The 22,041-nt window shown below is 43.6% G+C and overlaps 1 protein-coding gene across 1 annotated transcript in view; it reads right to left on the bottom strand.

Moving 5' to 3' along the window:
• ELAPOR2 (endosome-lysosome associated apoptosis and autophagy regulator family member 2) overlaps window positions 1-22,041 on the bottom strand; it is a 128,065-nt gene that overhangs the window by 49,058 nt on the left and 56,966 nt on the right. Inside the window, exon 2 of the mRNA XM_080390667.1 lies at window positions 13,371-13,491. Coding sequence (XP_080246793.1) covers window positions 13,371-13,491 — 121 coding nt within the window. The remainder of the gene's footprint in view (window positions 1-13,370; window positions 13,492-22,041) is intronic.

Below are 22,041 nucleotides of genomic sequence, written 5' to 3'. Positions count from 1 at the left end.
GGCTGCATGGAGATTATTGCTTTAGTTGAAATAATATCTTTTAACTCCTTGCAGCCTGAGAATTTTAAAGAAAAAAAAAGGGTATAAGAGATAAGGCAAGCTGCCACACAGGACACTGCCATCCATCACTCACCTTCCAGGAGCGAGATGACCCTTCCTCTTATTTAGGTGGGGAATTACCTTCTTTCCCTTTTTTAAGAATCATATTTCAAAGGCAGCAGCATTTCCCGTCAAAACACATACGACTGCAAGCAAACTAGCTCTGAGCATGCCAGCTGCTTGCCAGGTTCAATTTCGGGCTGAATGTGGCTAGTGGCAATATGCACCACTTTTGACATTGGAACAGATGCATCATTTGGTCTCATTCCAGGCAGTGAGGAGCGGCTGGAGGGGGATGGGGAGAAAACACAGCACGTTATGAGCACAGTGATGATCTCCTCTCCTAGTGTACCACAACTTGCTCTTCCAGCACGGGGGGACACCAAAAGCCAGGCCAAACCCTCTTTCAACTAAGTAGCATCAGTTCAGAAGCCCATCCCAGCGCTCGGAGGGCAGGCTGTGGCCATGCCCGGAGGACCCTGCAGAGCAGATGTCTGCCACGATGGGCCAGGAGGTGCTTGCCGGGGGACGGGGCACAGACAAATGAACCATCCCAGGGCACTAGAGTTACGCCTTGCTCGTTTCTGCTCTATCTCACTAAGACGTAGCTGAGCACAGACCCAGCACTGACCAGCGACTGCTTGACATTATTGCAGCACTGCTGTGTTTATGAGGGTGACACATGCAAGGTGCTGTCATCGGGAAGGGCAGCATCACCACGTAGGAGGTTAAGGTGGAATGTGAAGTTTCAGGAATCTAAATCATAAATTTTAGGTGTGTGCTCTGATTTGCCCTCCACTAAACCCTCCCTCTTGCTTCGGAGTCCAGGGGAAAAATTAAATCTCCTGGCTGACAGAGGTAGGCTTTGGAAACACCATCTGCCCCCAGCCCCAGAGCCCATTTCTTTAAGCATTTGATACCTAATTTTCAGAGAAAACATCTCTATTGAATAACTCCTTATATGCCTACCCTGATTCAGAAAACAGAACTAAGGCTGCTAAATCACGTAGGCAATTCTGAAAATCTTTTCCAGATTTGACACTATTGAGCCTGTTTGGACACCGCTATTCCCTCTCCCTCTCTGACTGCAAACTTTCCTATTACACCTTTCAAATATCAGTTTGGGTGCCACACACTGAGTTACACAGAGCAATGCACATTGTGAAGACTGAATTTGAACTTTTTTCTTTCTGTGAACAAAATTGTGAAACGCATTAAAAGATTTCATGACTTGCCTCATCGTGGGCATTTTTAAAACTGGGAGAACATTTCCAGAGGCAGTTAGGAATAGGACAGCATACTGTGGTGCTAGATACATTGATGCCTTCAGTAGCTCCAGTGAAGCAGTTATTGGTGATTTGTAGCTATAGCTCTCTTAAAATGAATACAGAAGAAAAAAAATATGTTGTGGTTTGTACAGGTGACCAGTCCTGCTCGCAAAACATGCCATAAAGTACTGTTAGATAGGCACTGCCGTAGGAAGCCACACACATTCATACATGCATGCAAGAAAGCTGATGCTGGATTCACTTAACAAAAAATTAAGAAGAGCTACAGTACTAATACCCACAGAAACCATTGTATATAAGTCTTGTCAAACAGACCTCATTTCATTCTTTAAAAGGATTACAAGTCACTTGATAAAGGTGACTGAGTGGACGTAATAGACTTAGGGTTTCTAATACACTTAACTTAGTTTTGCATGTCATTCTGATGAAGAAGGTAGTACCATACAGTACCAGTAAGGCACGTAAGAACTGCCTGAGTAACAGATCTCAGACAGGGCTGTTGGTGGGAAACCATCATTGAGCAGGGAGGAAAGGGGCTGAAATGTACCCCAGAGAGTAGCAAGCCTGAGGGTTGGAGCAGACCCACCATTCACCAAGAGCTTCCACTGTCAAGACATGCAAAAAAGGCACAAGTGAGATCTGTCAATATATTTAGAGGTGGAGGTAGAGATGTGTAGCATGAAACATGTGTATTACGGGCAAGAAGATCATTCTAATACTGAATATAGTTGTGATTCTGCATTTTTAAGAGGTCAATGCAAAACAAAAGGACTTTAAACACTTTTAAAATTGAGGGTAATATCTTGCAGTGAGAGTTCTGAAGGGTTTAGTCTACTTAGTTTATCAAAAGAACATTGAGAGTCAACTTCATTAATATATAAGCATCTCCAGGGGGAGAAAATGCAGGATCCCACTGGACTTTTTAATCAAACAGGAAACTGCATAAGAAGAACTACCTCTGGAAGCTGAACCCAGACAAATTCAAATTGGAAATAACACATTTTTTCATAGGAAGAATGACTGATTGCTGGAACAATTTGTCACAGTGTGTGATGGAGCCTTGGTCTCTCAAGTGCTTCACACCATAACTGGACAACATATGGAAGAAAAGCTCACGCCAAAGACAAATAATCAGCATCAACCTAACTGGATGCATTTTAATGGCCCCTGAGGTCAAACTGGCCAATCTAATCAATGCCCCCTCCTCTTAAACCCTGTATGTTGAGAGTGATGGTATCTTACTTCCCTCGAGGAGCCCTGCCTGCTGTAACCACTTCCAAGGAGTGCTTGCAGTAGATCACTTTGCAGATCTGATAGCACTTTACAGTCACTTTGCAGACATGGAAACACCTTGCCAGAGGGCAAAGCAGACCATAAACAAGCTTGCCTCATTTGACCTTCGACTGCAAGGGTCCAGGGTCATGTTTTGCTTTTTAGTACAGCTTTTTAGTACAACTGTGGCCTTCACAGTGAATTTGGTGGGCAGGGACCAATGTTAGTTGTCACATTACTCTTCTAGTAACTGACACTAACAATCTCACATTGCTTAACTTTCTGATGCTGGGGGTCAGGACAGGCTTATCACAAACACTGCTGGACTAACAGAGTAGATCCTCAGAAGTGTATGACTACTTTACTCCTCCTAAGGTCTGAAATCCTCATCTATAGAGTTTTCTCATGTTGAATATCTCCCAGATACTGCTGTGCTGTGAGAGGGATCAAAATAATTGTGATTTCACCAGAAGATTAATCAAAGCTGCCTCAATGCCCTGCATCCTCCAGCACTAAACCTGTAATATATTCAACTGCTTTCCTCCTTTATGCAGCCCTGGCCACTCAGTCTTACAGCTTCTCTCAGCTAGCTTCCCACCCCACACCACTCGGACCCACTACTTCCACCTCTATCACTCTCTTCAGCAGACATTTTTCTCCAGACGTTTCTTACTTACAATACCTGAAACTATTTCAGCTCTTCTGTTTATTCTGTTGCCACTGAGCACGTGCACTTTCATGTGTCCTCCTGGCTCTCAACACTTTACAATTTAAGAAAAGAAACAGGACTGGATTTTGCCAGATTACAACAACATTAGAAGGGGGTAGCTATGGAGCACTTCTACCCAAAACAGTGAAAATACCCAGGAAAAATGGTCTCAAACACAGGCTTTCCATCCCTCCCCCCTCCATTCCCATGTTGTTCATCCAAAGCCGCGCTGCCTGGGATTTAGGTGAGACGCTGCTGTCTCCTGCAGGCAGTCTGGGCTGACTGTGGCTCAGAAAGGAAATATAAGGTTGGCAGCATCACAGTCTGAACAGCTGCTGGGTTCAGCAGACACATGCCACAAACCTGGAGGAGAAGATGTGGCCAAGGACAAGCACACAGAAACATCTGTTTAGTGATACCCTGGGACATCAGGGTCCGCACAACACAGAACCAAGGACCAACCAAAATACAGGATGAAAAGAAAAAAAGAAAGCCAAAGGATGAGAGGAAATCATTGCTTCATTATTAATGTTTCCTATAATCTCAGCCAGCTTCAGAATGTCTTCCGTGAATAATTTATACAAGGCTTCTCCAATAGACTGTGAGTAATTGATGTTAGCTTTCTTCACTCATTGTACCCCAATGTGTTACCAGGATCCAGACTGAATCTTAATTATAAGAAAAAAAAGTCTGTCAAGGCTGTTTAGGCTCAAAATGTGATCACACTGAAAGCTGATGTAACTTGGGGAAGAGTACCTTCCAAGGAAGAGAGCCTTCCTTTTCTTAGAGTAAGTAATTTTCCCTTTTACTCAAGAAATTACAAAACAGAGCAATGCTTTTTCCAGTTCGCCTCTTTGACAGGAACAGTACCATTTTCCCTAGCTGGCCTGGCACATAGAACAGTTTTATTATCACTTTTTACTTCATCATTTGGACACTGAAAGTTGTGGTTTTGGAAACGAAGTAGTCAACAAATTCATGGATGTGTAGCATAGAGTGGAGGAAGGCAGTCATCACCAAGAGGTTATCAACCACATTTGCTGCAAGGGTTACAACAGCCATCCTAGTGGCTCAGCACTGGAAATGGCAGGCCACATACCTCGGGGTGAGTGAGTAGCTCTCCAGGCCCCACTGACTCCATCAGGCTTATTTTGGTTGCTCACCAACCAAAGTGATGGTGCAAATGCCTTTTAGTGCCATTTGTGATGTCCTCTGTGTGCGCACGCATGCACACAGACACACACAGAGCGCTTGCCTTTCATCCCTCTACCAACCCATAGCAAATCTCAAGGTCTTGCCAGCTGCTCTCCTGTTGAAAGAGAAGTTGGCAACTCGGAGGAAGCTGTGTTTAACTTATTTAATTACATCATGTGCACAAATAGGTTGAAGAAATCACCAAAACCACTAAGGCGAACTTTTCTTTTGGAAGTCTCAATATATACATCAACATGTAGTTCCTGGTAACTCTTCTCCAGGAATTAAACTCCATGGGTTCAGTGCAAACTCTCCTGCTTTTTTACTGACTCACCTAAAAGAATCTGTGCTTCAAAAAGCCAACAATAGGACTTTTCCTGCAAGGACAGCGTATTGCTAATGCACAGAGGAAAAAAATCTGGAAAAATTACTTGTAAAACTGGGGTCTCTCTCAGGATAACAATACACTTTACAAAAACATCCAGATGGAAATGCCATGGCAAAATGTAACCTTGAGCCTCAGTCTAAGTGAGAAGCCTAATGCCATCAATAGCACTCACCTACCTGACTTGGGTTAGGAACACGCATTAGCGGGGATGCTCTAGGAGGAATAGGATTAAACATTTGCTTGAGTGTTTTGCTAAATCACAGCCTCTTGGTAGCGACTCTCAAAGTGTGCCACGCACACCACTACTGCCTAAACACCTTTGCTGTGTGACAGCCTTGCATTAATTCCTCAGCTTCACAGTGTTCCTCAGAGCAGCCACCACTGCTGTGTGCTAGTCCCCTCCCCAGTGTGCTCTAGTGGATAAGCCTTTCTTTTCTTTTCAGAAAAGCCATAAAAATTTTCCTAGGGATTTGAAAGAGACTCAGGTACAGTTGAGCTGCCCAGTCCTGCATGCTATAGGCACAAAACTGCACTGGCAAAGATCATGACTTTGAAATCTACTTCTTGCATATCTTGCTGTTCGTGTCAGCGGTCGCTCCAGAGACAGAGTTATATTGTGGTTTTCTCTGTCAGACATTCTTATTTGCTAGGTAATACGTGACAGACCAAGGGCCAAATCTAAAGTATATCAAGAAATTCTGAGATTCCCTGGATTTCATGCCCGATTTTGGGGGGCTTATGTTTGAGAGAGCAACCTTCCATATGTGATTCTTAAACATTTACAGGCAGCTTCATGGGAGCCATATGACTGTTCAAAAGAGAGGGGAGAGGGGAAGGTGTCAGTCAAAATGAAGGAGGAGACCAGCATATACCATTTAAGTGAGCAGTCTTAAGGATGAAGGAACAAAAGGGGAGATCTTCTGAATAATTTTTTTAAGGCTCTCTCAAAATGGTATTTTCCTACAGCCCAGGATACCCAACAGCATCTGTCACCTTATGTAAGTATATCTATGTGCGTATGTCAGATCTAGATGACACGGTTAAACACCAGCAGCCATTAACAGCTTGACCTCATTGTTTCTTCCAAGGTAGACACCCAAAGAAGCAATGTCTGGATGACAATGAAAATGAAAAAAATATTAGTACATCAAGACTGATGAAGACAAGATCCACTGCTTTCAAGCCACGAGAAAAAATGGCAATGCATACATGCCTAGTCCTCAGGGCTACGCTGATGCCGCCATACTTCCTCTCCTCAATTGAAACAAAGAAATCCCAATCATTGCAAAGCCCATTAATGAGACCAGAAAATAACCCTCAGTGGATGTAATAAATAAATTGTAAATGTAAATGTGAATGTAAATACAAAAGGGAAAAAAAACTCTCTGATAATGTTAGGATTCACATGTTTGCTTCAAGAGGCCGCAACTGTGGACTTATTTAAGCCCTATGAAAACCAGTTCTTCCATGCATTCACATACAAAGATGCTGTGGCAACAATAAAGTTTTTTTGATTACATAACAAACCATTTTGAGATAACATAAATAAATGTGCTGTATAATAAAAAAAGCACAATCCTCATGGGAGCATTTGTATGTATATTCTCAACCACATGTGCAGTAAATATTAAAGAAACTACTGGAACTTATTGCTATGTTCAAGTCTTCACCAGCCAAATTTAAAAATTCTAAGACAAACTTCAGAATAACCGATTTTTTAGCACAAAGACTGCACAGAATTTGCCTGAATATAAATCTAGCTGACAATGAACAGATGTAAATTTTATATCACAATGCTGTAATACAAGCACACAGGCCTTGCCAGACGTGCAACATTCATTTTATATTATCCATCTGCACAGATGTGTACGTGCATACTCCATATGTTATAAAATTTGCAGGTGCCCACTGACCTCAAGGGAGTTAGAGGCAGACCCACTTTTTACCTGCTTGGGATACTCAATCTTACCAGAGACCCAGAGAACATAAACTCCAAACCTTTTATTTAAGTTTTCTGTTAAGAACAGGAAAGTGTCTGAAGTGTTACAAAACCTACAAGCCTGAAAAAGGTCATTTGCCCTAATTGTGTCTAAAGTGCACTGCAATTAGCAGAAAGATCCATATCTCTTCCTGCGGTATCCTAGGAGTAGATTGCAGGAGCCAGAATAAACTCAACAGACACAACTCAGTAGCAATAAATCAGGACAGATTTTGCTCTCAGGCCTCAGTAAAGTCCATTGTAATTAAGGACAGTCTATTTTCTGAAGTCAGTGGAGCTTTCCACATGCTTACCGTTTGGCACAGGCTCACAAGCCTCACCTGAAAACCCGAGCACATTTCTGATCTCAAAGAAGTTGCTCCCACATCAGTGGCACCAGGTAAAGCTGGAGTTTGCTAAGCAGAGCCATTACTAACTCCACGGCACCATACTCGATCAAGTTCTCCCATATTATCAATATCTTCTGTGTTTCCTTTCTTAAGAAATCTTGCTGATTATAATTGTAACTGGCATTTGGACGCTGACTATAACAGTGAACCTAGCAGGACTTTTTCCCCTTGAACATGGCAAATTCAACTCCTTTTGAAATTGCTCTATTATTCTCACTATAGTTTCTTCATTATGCACAAAACACCACTAAAATGAACAGATATTTATGAGATAATGTTGCAAACAAATCTTGTATAGGATGGCAAAAAAATATAACCCATATTCTGTGGAATAAGAGTTAATATAAAAAAAAAAGAATTTGAGGTCAAAATGTGAAGCCTTTATGCCCTTTTTGGTCTCAAACTGCTAAGAGGAGCGTATCAGTGCACCTGGGCACAGCAAGGGCACACTCTGAACCAGATATTTGGGTTGTATTTGAGTGAAGGGAGACAAAGAAGAGAGGAAGGAAAGGAGACCTGGAAGGAAAGCAGGTTCCAAATTCAGACTTTTAATCTGAGTGCAAAATGTGCAGCAATATGGTCAGGCTGGCAGAAAAGCCTGACTGTGGCCACCAAAACAGACTGTGGCAGTGTGTCAGTGGGAGCAGGATGGCATGTCCTTCTCCTACTGCCAGGGCCCAAGAAGGTCACAGCATCCAGCCCCCACACCAAAACAAAGGATTTTCAGAGGTGCCCACCATAAGGTGGTGCAGGCAAGGGCTTAGCCCCAAAAGCAAACAGCTCCCATTGACTGCCACAGATATTTTCCATTTCAAAAGCCAAGCAAGGGCCCTGATGGCAATGATCTTTATCAGCTAAATTTCCTTCATGCCATCATGACTCAGGAGCAGATCAGAGTGAGATCTGCGGTAATTAAAAATGAATGAGACCAAATTAGTTAAGCACATTCCCGACTGTCAAGAAGTAATGGAGCAATTCGGGGGTCTGGATTTTGCTGAGGGAGGTTCTCTGTCCACCACCAACCAGCGCAACAGTCCTTGCCTCCATGGACATACCCCACCTCCAAAACAGTACAGAGAAAGTGCCTGGTAGGGACATCTTACATGGGAAGCAGAGGAGAGCCACACAAAGTAGCTTTAAGTGTAATAAATTTGCAGTTTTCCTAGCAAAGGCGTTTGATGCACTTTCAATGCATCTCTCTGCAGGATGTCTTGCAACTGTGATGTGGAGGCATCAAAAATAAGACTCAGCTCTGAACGAGCTCAAGCCTGAGCAAGGTGGCTGAGCAACCTGGCATGGCCGTGCCATGGCCTGTCCAGAGCAGCCCAGCCCCATGGGGCAGGCATTGAGGTACCACACCACACTGAACGGCAAAATGCAGGCTGACACCCTGATGTGGGGTCTGAAAGCAGTGATGGCTGCAGCCAGCCCCACAAGGCAAGGAGATCAGAAAAAAAAAGAGGGGAGTGGAATATAAAAGGGGTATGTTGTCCCAGTGCACTGTAAGCGAGCTACTGTGCTGCAGAGCTGTTCCTGCACCTTCCTTCCCTTGTCTGCCATCACAGCATAGCCGGACCTCCTCCAGCATCAAACACCTGTCATGCGAGGTTCCTTCCTTCTTCCTACCTCCCACCTGGATGACAGAGATGGGGAGGGGAGCAGGACAGGAAGGTGGGTCATCACGCCACCCTGTGCTCCTGGCAAGACAAAGAAAAAAAAAATCTTTCTTCTAATAACTAGGGCATAAAGCTGTCAAAATATGACAGTCCTTTCTACTCTGAATCCCATGACTATTTCTTAGAGGACTCTGTCTTCTCTGCAGGTAAACTTTGCTGATTAAGTTTTTGAAGTCTCAAAAAAAGGGCTAAATCCAGACACATTTTGGAAACTACAGCCATTTTGGGGAATGCTGGCAGTCACTCTCAGCAGGTCACAGTCAGCTGTGCTTTGCAGGTCGGCGTGCACTTCAAAATGCAGCAGAGCACAGAGGTACCCAACCTAATTTTAAATGGGTTCATTCAAACAAAAAGCAGTAAAACACCACATCCTGAAAATAAGCACATCTCGAGACACCAACCAAGGTCTGGTACCACAGTTAGATTGTTCCAGATATTTGAAGCACTTGAGCTAATACATTTTTAGCAATCTCAAGTGTCTTTCCACTCCACTGGAGACCACAGTCTAGACATATTTACAGAGATGATTGGAGACATTTAACATATTGTTATACCATCTTTCGAATTCCTAGTTCAGGCACAATTTAAAGAGAATGACTGCTGAGCATTTGGAAGTCAGAGAGGCTGGTGCAGTATTCTCAGGATCCAAAATTAATGACAGCCTGCAAGTCGCTTCTGTTTTCAGGGAGCAGTAAAGATCAATAGCAGATATTCTCAAGTGGCAGGCATATCTGTATAGATGAAAACTGCAAACAGTACATTGTGAAGTCAACAGCCGTGGCAGGTACATTCCCAAAAATACTCACTTTTTCACCCAGATTCCTCCATATCCATTGTGTCCCAACCACCCCCAGGGACAACCATGGGTTCTGCCAACCTCAAGGAGATAAAAAAAAAGCCCTAAGAACTCTTCCTGCTACACAATCACAACCCCCTTTTTTTAAGAGGACGTAGTTGACTGCGCTGTATCTAAGGACTAGTAGATACCAACCAAAACTTCTGAAGATAACAGATCTCCAAGGCTGGAAATCATCCTATCTGGGGTAATTGTGCTGTGTTCCTTGGCTCTTCAGGCTGAAGAACTGAAAGAGATACCTAAGGGAGCCCAGGATGCTACCAAATATTAAGGTGAGCCCCAGTGTCAATATGCTCTGGCATGGGGTAGGATCCACAAGATGTAGGAGGATCTAATTAATTTGTAGAATGTCCAGTAAGATGTCAAAGGATATGGCATTGTTACAGTATTTCTTGATAGGTCTCAAGATAAAATAACACTAGGCCTATGAGAAAAGGCAGGCATTTCAAGGAGTCATTAATGACTTGGTGAGATGCGCATGCAGCCCCTGGCCAAGCCTGCAGTGCAAATCTCACTCTGTACACAATCCACTGAGAACAGGAGTTGTAGCAGCCCCAAATACAGATCCTTTCATTCTCCTCAGGCTACAGAAATCTGTGCTTTTAGTATAAGATAATCCTTGGTTCAGCTAGTGTGTTGTCAAGCGAGAGAGAAGCCACCAGCTCAGACGATATGGCGAGTCACTGAGGGGGTATCTACCTGTCATCATTTTCAATACAAGTCATCATCAACAACAGACCACCATGGGCAAACTCTAAAGGACTTGAGGGCACACACTTTTCCAGAGTTGCCTCTCCTGGTATGCCCCACCCACTGAAGAATTGACTGTCAGCCAAACCCTCCACTGGTTCAAATATATTGTGGTAAATACTACCACATTAGCCAAGCCGAAGGGGGGGTGGGGGTGTTCATTACACATTCCTGCAGTGATTGACTGCTGTTGACAGATTCATGTTTTCAGCCTGAAAGATTGGCTGTTCTTAAAGCAAAAGGTGAAAGACTATGAGATGAGAAACCTAAAATGACTTCTGCCATCAGAATACAGCCAGAGATCTCCTGAAGCCAGATTGTCACAGCACTCTCCAAACTAGCTAGATGCAACAAGGTCTTTTTACTATCTCATACCAACATACTCTTCATGCCAGTTCCTCTGCTGCCTTCTCCTAGTCTCTCCTCATCCAGGGCACATGTTCTCTCTCTTCTTTCTGCTTCTTCTCTCTTCCTCAGCTGCACTCTCTTCATTGGCTGCCCAGCCTCTTAACAGAACCAGCCACAGCTGCACCTTGTCTACATCGGCCAACCCATCACCCCTGAAGCAAACCCACAGCTGTATATTATCAATGCTGATTAACCCAGCTTCATTCCTCTACACCAGACAATCTGCTACAGACTACTAAAGACAGAACTCCATTAACACCGCTGTGCTCCCAAGAGCGATGAGATCTGAAGGGCTCAGTAAAAAAAGTCAAATATCCAACTGCTTCTCAAACCAGCTGAATTGCTATGGGACTTTACAGCAACACTACAAGGAGAAGAGATATCTACCAAGATGAGTTTTCTATCCAGTGTATTTAACAGAAACCTGTACTTTGGTATATAATATCACAGCCGATCTACTGGCCAAAGTTTTCCCCTCATTTAGTAGGGGGCCAGATATGGAGAAGCCAGGGATCCATCTGTTGTTATAAAACAGTTGAACTTTTGTTGGAATTGATTTAAGACCAAAAAGACACACAAATAAAAGAAGATACAGATAGAAGTGTACCATTTGTCAAAATCTGTAGCAGAAAGTCAAGGAGAGTATAAGGTTGATGGACCTTACACCATTTAACACAAGATGAAAGAAGAAATACTGTATATCAGAAAAAATTATTTATGCCAATGCAGTCCACAGTACACCAAAAGCGGTTGTGCAGCAGAAGGGGTAACACCATCTGCCTCTTTATAGTGGAGACAGCAAAAAGCAACAGGCTTGAAGTATAACAAGGGAGATTCAACAGCAGAAAAAGCTGTAGCAGGAGGGAAAATGAAAAGAACAAAATAGTTGAGCAAATATCTGAAAAGCTTCTGGGCTTTTCATCACCAGAGGTCCCTGAAAACAATCCAGCCAAATATCAGCTATGAATGACAAAGTCATGGCTACTATAGCTATCTGAGCTGGGGAATGAAACATGAGATCACCTGAGGTACTTCCCAGCCCTGTGTTTCTGTAATTGAAAAATACATCCTAAGGATATACAGAGATTCCACATTTAAAACCTCAGAAACTAAACCTGAATATCAGGAATGACACAGGCAACTTCTCCAGTGATGCTTGCAAGCAGTCAGAAATCTTCCGTGGTCAACGCTGCCACAGAAAACATTTATGTGCCTCAAACTGGAACATATGTCATAAAGAAATAAACGATAAACATTTACAGGAGGAAAGTCAGAAGTGAGTAAATCTCACCTCTCCTACAGTAGAACTGAAAGCATGTTCATAGAATCATAGAATTAATAGAATCATTTAGGTTGGAAAACACCTTTGAAGATCACCAAGTCCAACCGTTAACCCAGCACTGCCAAGTCTACCACTGAAGTAACGTCCCTAAGCACCAACCACATCTACCTGTTTTTTAAACACCTCCAGGGATGGTGAATCCACACCTCCCGGGGCAGCCTGTTCCAGGCCTTTTACACACTTTCAGTGAAAAAAAATTTCCTAATATCCAATCTAAACCACGTTGCTGTTGTTCATCCTGTTTGTCAGATGCAATAATTTATACCCACGATTCAAATTACTGAGAAAGTAAAGCACTGCCAGGATCTTTCGTGGAGAGAATTGCTAGAGCAAGAAAGTGTGATGGGAAAGAGCATTCAGCCTTGGAAGCTACAAAACAATGAGGGAACAGTTCAAACTTATTTGTAGAGTAGCAGTTCGCATATGTCCCCAGATGCAAAGAAATGTAACATTTCAAAAAAACCCGCGGGACCAAGTGATACGAGAACACTCTTAGCTGTTAAAAATAAATTCAGAGATAAATAGCATGTGAAATCTTCACCATGAAAATAACTCAGGTAAATAAGACATGTAAAAGTCTTTACTTATGCATTCAGCTTACAAATAGCTAAATAATGCAGGTAATAAGAATGTGGACACTATGCAAATATAATTTAGCTACTCCTGGTCACCATTTTGGCCAATGCAGCTACAAATGAACTGGAGAGCCACAGAACTTAGAGTATGGCAGCTCAGGACAAGCAACAACATCTCTTCAAGGGGTGTTGTAACAGATGTGCCTTGTCCATAAATGAGCATACAAGGGTATGAGATACTGAGCTACACAACTATGCTGCAAAGACAACTCCTGCTCCACCACTTCAAGAGATGAGGAAGGACTGGAGGGGAAGGACCAATGCAGGGACACTCAGCACATCAGTGACAAAGCTAAGAAGCCCTGCCAGGGTCAATAGCACAAACAGCTAGTAATGGTCTGTAAAATGAAAAGTGCCAACATACTGCATTCCTTCCCTTTCACCGGGTCGGGTAGTCCAGAGCATTCCACCGATGGATTTGGGACAGCCACCCTCCATCTGGAGCCACTGCTGTCGCACTCTGTGTACTCGAAGTGGTAATCTGTCTGCAAGCAATTACAAAGAGGTTCAGTTTCATCATAACATTTGCATATTAAGCTCATTAATCAAGACCGGGATTAGCAAACTGAGTTATAATTAAACCAGAAAGGAAGTAGCTGGTGTGGAACATACTGTGCAGAACTCTCACAGCTTTGATGATCACTGCGTATCATCACAGAGCAAGCACAAAGCACATCGGGTGCTGTGCAGCGCAAATGTTAAGGCAGAAGGGGGGATTTGCAAAAGCACTTGAGAGACAGGACACAGATTCCACTAGAATTTTTTTTCCTAGTCTCTCAGAGTAGGACAGATCCCAAACTTCTGGCTGTCACGATATCTGATCTACAGCAACCACCCAGGCTTCCTCATTGGTCAATGGAGCAGGAGAAAGCCATACCTCTCCCCTGTTAGGTCGGATGTCTAAGATGGATGGGAACAGTCACCTTCTGGGAGTGCCTCTTCACTGATTTCAGAGGAAGCCCAGACAAATTAGGGGAGATAAACCCAATCTTGGGATACCTCTGAAAATACCATGCAGGGTTGGCTCTGAGGAATACCTCAAGGCAGAATGACGGTGCAAAGGGACATCAGCCCCATGGTCTCTGTGGCTGAGATCAGCCATGAGTAGTCTAAGTGAAAAGTAGTAAGAAACTTCCTAACATTAAAGAATATTAGCTATTTATCTTACCAGTAATGTTGAATCGGATCCCACATACAATCTAGAGTCACATCTAGTTGCATTTTTAGTTTTGCCTTTGTAGCTTTGTTTCCAAATTCATAGCCCAGAATTTTACTATTAAAATAAACCTCAACAACACCTTGTTCTTGAACCAGTTTGGTATCAAGTGGGAGTTTGGGTGAAGCTGGCAGAATTAGTGTATAACTTCCTTCAGAAGGAACAGACCTATATTAAAATTACACATACGAGCAAGCTCCATGAGATGTCTCCACATGGGCAAGGCCACCTCCAGCTCCCTTTGCAGTCAATAAAGGGAAAACTATTTTTGACACCTGCTGCAGAGGGGACGAGGAGATAACACAAGTGCTCAAAACACTTCTTTCTCTCCACTGGCTACAGAGGGAGATCAGCCGCTTGGTTTGGATGAAGACTTCTCCATTCTCTCAGCAGAACCGTACCTCCAACACTGCATGGCCCTGCATGGCCCATAAAAATAACACACAAAATCATGGGACTGGGGAAAATGGGATCAGAGCTTTAGCTGCAGACTTGACATTTATGCAGCTTTAGGGCAAACTGGTGCAGTGGATCCATAAAGTTTCATTGGTTCTTTTCAATTTAGCTGGCTTCTCCTGGCAGGACAGGCCATGAAACAAGGAGGAGGAAGGCAGTGGTCGCGTCCACAGCCTGAGAGACACCCAGAAGAGCTCCTTAGCTGGTGTAGCTCTCTCTCACTGTGGCAAAACCCACCCATGAGGCAGCATATATCTGCCTTCTTAAAGATCTGTGACACTGTGACTGCAGACATCTGTCCCCAAGCTATGCTCCCCTAGGAGGAGGTACTTTGTGCACATGAGTATTATTTTGGGGGCAATCTTTTCCTGCTCTTTCTATGACCTGACCCCTTGCAGTGCCGACATCCCACATGATGGAGAAGAAGGGGAATCAGGTGGATGACAGTCAGTCCATGCTGTCTCTGGTACAGATTAGCTAATCCATGCAAATATTCAACTGACTCACAAGAAGACAACTTGCAACCCTCCTTATTTACTTGTAGAAACACAAACAATACTGAGTTTAATACTTCTCCTACTGTTACCACAGGTCTCCAGAGACATTCAGATATTAATAAAGTTTGAAATAAATATCATTAACACCTTTGCTATTTTGCATCTGAATGCAAATACTATTCTGATTTCTCTGAAATTAAGGTTTTCAGGGTTCAATAAATGCCTTTGTGGCTCAACCTATGGTTTAGAAACCTAACTAACAGAACAATGGAAAGGAAAACTATTTGTCTCAAAAATAAATCAAGGCATAAGAAGATACTATCAAACCCAGAGCCACACATGAAATCCAATGCACCACACTCAGTTCTACAAATATACTCAGTTAAAGTATGCATTTTCCACCTTCCATCTCATTATACAGCCTTCAAGGAACAGAAAAAAACCAGTCCTTATTATCTTAGTATGAAATCTGCCTATAAGGCAACCAGAATACATAAACATCTGTAATAGACCTATCTCATAGTTCACATCACATAAGAAAAAAAATGATCTATTAAATTAAATATGCAAGACTTGAGTGAAGCGAAGGGTATTGAAATGCTCTGAATCTGACTCATGTTCAGATCTCTTTTCTGTTTCATATCAGGTCAAAAAATTATAATGAGCAGTTTGGTGTTAACAATCCAGATTGCTTTCACAGCTACCCTATCAAAACACACTTCAGGGATGTCTAGCCAGGGATGTCTAGCCAGCGTGCAGCCAGAGGGGGTCTCAGAAGTGGTGCAGCTGTGAGGGACACACCATGCAGTGCAGAATCATCTCCTTTAATGGTTTTCTGATTGTCAGCTATCACCAGACATTCAAAACTCAGGACAGTAACTGAAATTATAAAGAAAAAGCTCTTTCCAAGTTCAAGAAGAATCAAGTCTCCATCTCTCCTGTTTCATCCCTCCATGGAAATCTCTCCAGCTGTAACCAGTCAGATGAGGTTTCTGGAGAGCTGTTCTTCCCTCTGACCACCCCATCCCTGTGTGCAGTGAGCCATGTCCAAGAGGAGTCCCAGGACTCACAGGGAAAGTTACACAGCAGAACTAGAGTTCTTACATAGTCTCTTTCCATCACTTTTTTCACTATTGTGCTCAGTTCTTTTATGCAATAGGCGGATTTTTTTTGTTGGTGTTTTGGTGTTTTGTTTTGGGTTTTTTTGTTTTCTATCTGACCTTCAAATCAACTTTATTGCTGAAAAACAGTCCACAGACTTGGTTGTTCCTCTGGTAATTGACTGTAATGAAGACTCTGCAAATTGATTTCTGTCCTTGGGCACACATGCATAACTCAAAAAATCTCTGCCAGCTCATAGAATGGTTTGGGTTGGAAGGGACCTTAAGGACCATTTAGTTCCACCCCCTTGCTATGGGCTGGGACACCTCCCACCAGCCCAGGTTGCTCCCAGCCCCGTCCAGCCTGGCCTTGAGCACCCCCAGGGATGGGGCACCCACAGCTGCTCTGGGCAGCCTCTGCCAGCGCCTCGCCGCCCTCACAGGGAAGGGTTTCTTCCCAGTATCCAATCTAAATCTCCCCTCTTTCAGGTTAAAGCCATTCCCCCTTGTCCTGTCGCTGCAGGCCCCTGTAAAACGTCCCTCCCCAGCTTTCTTGCTGGCCACTTTAGGTACTGGGAGCTGCTCCAAGGTCTCCCCGGAGCCTTCTCTGCTCCAGGCTGAATCACCCCAACTCTCCCAGCCTAGCCTCATAGAAGAGGTGCTCCAGCTCCCTGAGCGTCCTTGTGGTCCTCCTTTGGACCTACTTGAGCAGGTCCATGTCTTTCTTATGCTGGGGGCCCCAGAGCTGGAGGCAGTACTGCAGGTGGGTTCTCACCAGAGCTGAGTAGAGGGGCAGAATCACCTCTCTTGATCTGCTGACCACACTCCTTTTGATGCAGCCCAGGATGGGATTGGCTTTCTGGGCTGCTAGTGCACATTGCCAGCTCATATTCAGTTTTTCATCTACCAGTACCTCCAAGTCCTTCTCCACAGAGCTGCTCTCAATCCACTCATTGACGAGCCTATATCCATATTTTGGATGACCTTGATCCAGGTGTAGGGCCTTCCACTCGGGCTTGTTGAACTTCACGAGGTTCACAGAGGCTGTCAAGGTCCCTTTGGATGGCACCCCTTCCCTCTAGAGTATCAACCATACCAGGCAGCTTGGTGTCATCCACAAACTTGCTGAGGATCCCATCGTCCCTGTCCCCAGCAAAGATGTTAAACAATACTGGTCCTAATACAGACCCCTGAGCGACACCACTCATCACTGGTCTCCACCTGGACATTGAGCCATTGACCACAATTCTTTGACTGTGACCCTCCAGCCAATTCCTTATCCATTGACTGGTACATCCATCAAATCCACGTCTCTCCAGTTTACAGACAAGGATGTCATGTGGGACAGTGTCAAATGTTTTGTACAAGTCCAGGTAGATGACAACAGTTGCTCTTCCCTCATCTACCAATCTTATAACTCCACTGTAGAAAGTCACCAAATTTGTCAGGCATGATATGCCCTTAGTGAAGCCATGTTGGCTGTCACCAATCACCTCGCTGTTTTCCATGTACCTTAACATAGTTTCAAGGAGGATCTGCTCCATGAACTTGTCAGGCACAGAGGTAAGAATGACTGGCCTGTAGTTCCCTGGGTCTTCCTTTTTTTCCTTTTTTAAAAATAGCGGTTATGCTTCCCCTTTTCCTTCAGCAAACTGCCATGAGTTCTCAGATATGATGGATAATGGCTTAGACACTTCATCCGCTAGTTCCCTCAAGACCTGCAGATGCATCTCATTGTGTCCCTTGAACTTGTGCAGCTTCAGGTCCCTTAGATGGTCTCAAACTTGATCTTCTCCTACCACGGGCAGCACTTCATTTTCCCAGTCCCTGCCTTTGAATTCTGTGAATTGGGCAGCATGGTTAGAGCACTTGCTGGTAAAGACCACAGCAAAAAGTTGTTGAGTAACTCAGCCTTTTCCATGTCTGTTCTCATGGCTGAGTTTTTTTGAGTTATGCATGCGTGCCCAAGGGCAGAAATCAATTTGCAGTCTTCATTACAGTCAATTACCAGAGGAACAATTTCACTCATTGGGGTGGGGGTACAGTTTCTTTCATCTTCCTTTGTTGTCTTATATAGCTGAAGAAACCCTTGTTATTTTTCATGCCCCTAACCAAGTTTAGCTCAAGCTGTCCCTTGGCTTTCCTATAGTATACTATACTACACTACACTATTCTATAGTTCTTTTCCTCTATACTACAGTTTTACCCAGAAACAGCCACTGAAGGCCCAGCTGTATCTCTCTTTTATAACTAGAATATATCTGTGCTGCACCACAGGCATGACAGCAGCTCACACTTTGGTTGGACCACTGGTCAGCTTTAAATTAACCAGCTCAGCTACTTACAGTGAGTGAACATAACTGCATGGAGCTCTGGTTCAGCTAAATGATCCAGCATCTCAAGCTGGTTTAGCAGCCACAGTGACACTGCCCTCAGTACCCAGTGTAGCTCAGGCCCATTCCTACGAGCTGGAAGCACACCTTGAATGCAGCACCAACGCTTTCAGAGCACACATGATGTAGGCAGGCACTGGACATTGCCCATTAACACTGGCTTACCCAGCTCAGCACTTCCAATCTGCCTCACCAATTTGAACTTCCACATATAGAAGGCTGACAGAGGAGCCTCCTCAGCACCGTGGGACACTTACAACACTTTTGCCTCTCATTGAAAAATGCTGTTGCATTATGTTGAGATTTCTCCTCCTCCTTGATGGAGAAGTTTCTTCACCCAGCAGTTCTCTGAAATTAATTTCATGGCAAATCCATTGTCAGATGTTATTCGTTGCCAGCTATTACTGGTTTTGCTTTCAATGTTTTTTCCCCACTATCATCCAGACATATAGCATCTTTAAATTTGGCCATGGGCCTGTTTGAATTTTAACTGTAATTCTGGCTCTGGTTTAGTACTTTTCTGGGCTTGGCCTTAATGTTCTAAACATGTCCTTCCCCCAATTCAGCTTTATTTCCTCTTATATTTCCTATTTTATTGCTCATAAATCCTAGGCTTTGGCAAAACTGGTTTGAACTTCAGTCCCAAAGAGTAGGTTTCCATAGGAAAGTGTCTCTCAGGAAAAAATGAACAGTACCCCATACAGGGTTAAGCTTTAAAAAAAAGCAATTTTGTAAATGGAAAATTGATGCTGTTCCAAGAAGCCGCTCAGAATCAATGTGTAGTCCTCAGCATTACATTTTAAATGAAAGGTTAATAGTAACTTGAAAAAATCCACCAAAAATAGGCAAGTGTGTTTGTCTTATCCTCTGTTGAATTTTGCTTTCTTTTTCTTGGAGAATTTGTGAAACCACATCTCCACTACCATGCAAAGCTGCTACGAGAAACTCTCTGACATACATATGTTCTTTTTCAAGGACACCACACGATGTCAAAGAGATGGTGCACTGGTCACAGCTCTGCTGGGGGGAGAAAAAAATGACAGAATTGGCTGGTGTCCTAAGTTCAAAAAGCATCGATACAGGATCGATATTGTGTGCCTGCCACACTCTCACAGGTCCTGTGCAAAACTCCAGCAGACATCTTCTGGCTCCCTGGGGGCACCTGTACCTCCTGCCCTACAACCCTTCTCCAGCTCCCAATCCACCACGAGCCAGCTGAGCAACAGTTCAGCAAGGCATGTCCCCACCAGTGTGTCCTCCAGCTCCACTTCCCTTCTCATACAATCCTTGGCCTGACTTTAAGTGGCACTGAGTACTCCTCCTTGCCCAGCTCCCTAGACCCAGTGGACATCATGTTAGATGTCTCCAGTGCAGACCTCTACATCGGAGCTAGTCATGTCATGGTCCTTTACAACAGCTGACAGACACAGGAATCGCCACAGCTTCTCTTGTCTTAAAGTAAATGCCTATTTCAGGGCATTTCTAACACTCTAGAACCATCTGTTTCGTCACCATTGACTGGAGAGCTTTCTCCCAGATGACCCCCTGTAGAACTGAGCTTTCCCCATGACAAAAAGCAACACCTGCTTCAATGTCTTTCCTGTTTTTTCTGCACCAACCTTTTCATTTCCTCCTTTCACCTAGATGGGAGATACCCTGTAGCCCTTCCCACTTAACTAGAACTTTTAGAAGTTTTATAAATTTAACTAGAAGGGCAGAGAGGGCACAAGCCCTTACAAACAGTTCCCAAATGCACTGAACACTTGATCTGAGCAGAAAACAATGGATGAAGCCCAGCAGCAATAAACATTTAGCATATATGTTATGAAATACAATAGCAAGAGTCTCTTGCAATTTAACAGCTTGCTCTGCTCTTCTTGTTTTCCAAACACAGACACCACTGAGCCAAAGACAAAAAGAAAAAATTCTCCTGTCCTACCTGCCACAATATTACTAAGCAACCACTCTCAAGAGGTCTGTCACTTACTCCTTCCCTGAACTTGCATTGCTTGTTCCACTGATACTTTTGCTTAACCCGATTAGCTACACACAATGCTATTAAAAGATATTGCTTGCTAAAAGGGGCATCCATAATCTTTACAGACCCATGTGCTATCCATATTTACAAGTGCAGCAGGGACTGGCTGTGTATTTGTTAAAAAAAAAACCACCCAAACACAAAACCATGAAGACCCACACACAAATAAGACTCTTTAAGGAAAGAATGAATACAGAAGGAGATAAGAAGGGAGTCCCACCTCACTGAGCACCCTTGTGATCCCCCCAGACTAATCACACTGAAAAGGAGACAACATTTTCACTACCCTGGTACACCAAGACATGATAGCCCAAAGATGGCAAACGTAGAGACACAGCAGCCTCTCTGCACAGCTGTGTTCCCCCATGCCTGGCCTCTGTAGCATTAGCCCACTCAAGGACTACTCTCTCAACACCTTAAGACTACTCCAGTGCCTTTAAGTGCTGCCTATCAGTCAATTCTCCTAATTTAGGCTTTGAAAGAGGAGATCCAAGTTCCAATTTCTTATTAGTTTCAGGCATTCTAGCCCATCCTCCTCTTTTACTGCACTCGGTATTTCTAATTGTACTCTCTGACATCAGTAAATATCCCCGCTTCCCCCTGCACTTCTACCATCCCAGCCCATGGGTGAGCAGCAGAGCCGTCCATCAGCAGGGCTCTGTCACATCCCTCATTTGGACCTAACACCCACCTCTGCACTGCTCCTGAACGTGAACAACATGCCTCTTTAATCTCCTTTGAAATTACTTATATTAGTGCTTTTCAGCTGCAGACTTGAACCAAGCTTTCAATTATTTCCATCCATATTCCTAAATCTCCAAATTCCTAAAGACATTTTCATGTATTCTGTCACATTTCTCTTTCTGGACTCCTAATTCATTTGCGACTTTCTTGGCAGTGAGAAACCCAGCCCTAATTGCATTACTTAGAACTCCAAAAGGCAGCTGCATATATTTAGACTTGCTGAAAATCAGGCTATTTGCATCTCGAGCCTAATTCAAGCACTAGGTTTCAATCACCAGAAACTGAGGTTGAAACACTGCCAAAACCATCTGTAAATTAAAGATGAACTGAAAAGGTTTACTGAATGCAAGCCAAAATTCAGCAAAAATATATCACCAATATTTGCGAGGAATCAGAATAAATAACAGGTTAGGTAAGTTTTTATATAACCTTTTAAGGCAACAAGCCTTATCAATGTTTAGACACGACCAGCTGATAGAAAAGTGTTCGGACGAGTATCATATCCCATGGAAATGTGAAAGGCACTGAGGTCTCATACTGACCAGGTCAAAGGACTTCTTTTGCCCTTGGTCAACATCCTGCAGCACGGGA

This window comes from Falco punctatus (genome assembly GCF_963210335.1).
Source record: "Falco punctatus genome assembly, chromosome: 6".
NCBI classification, from domain to species: Eukaryota; Metazoa; Chordata; class Aves; order Falconiformes; family Falconidae; genus Falco; species Falco punctatus.
The sequence above is the reverse complement of the archived record's forward strand: the minus strand, read 5'-3'. Positions and strand labels throughout refer to the sequence as shown.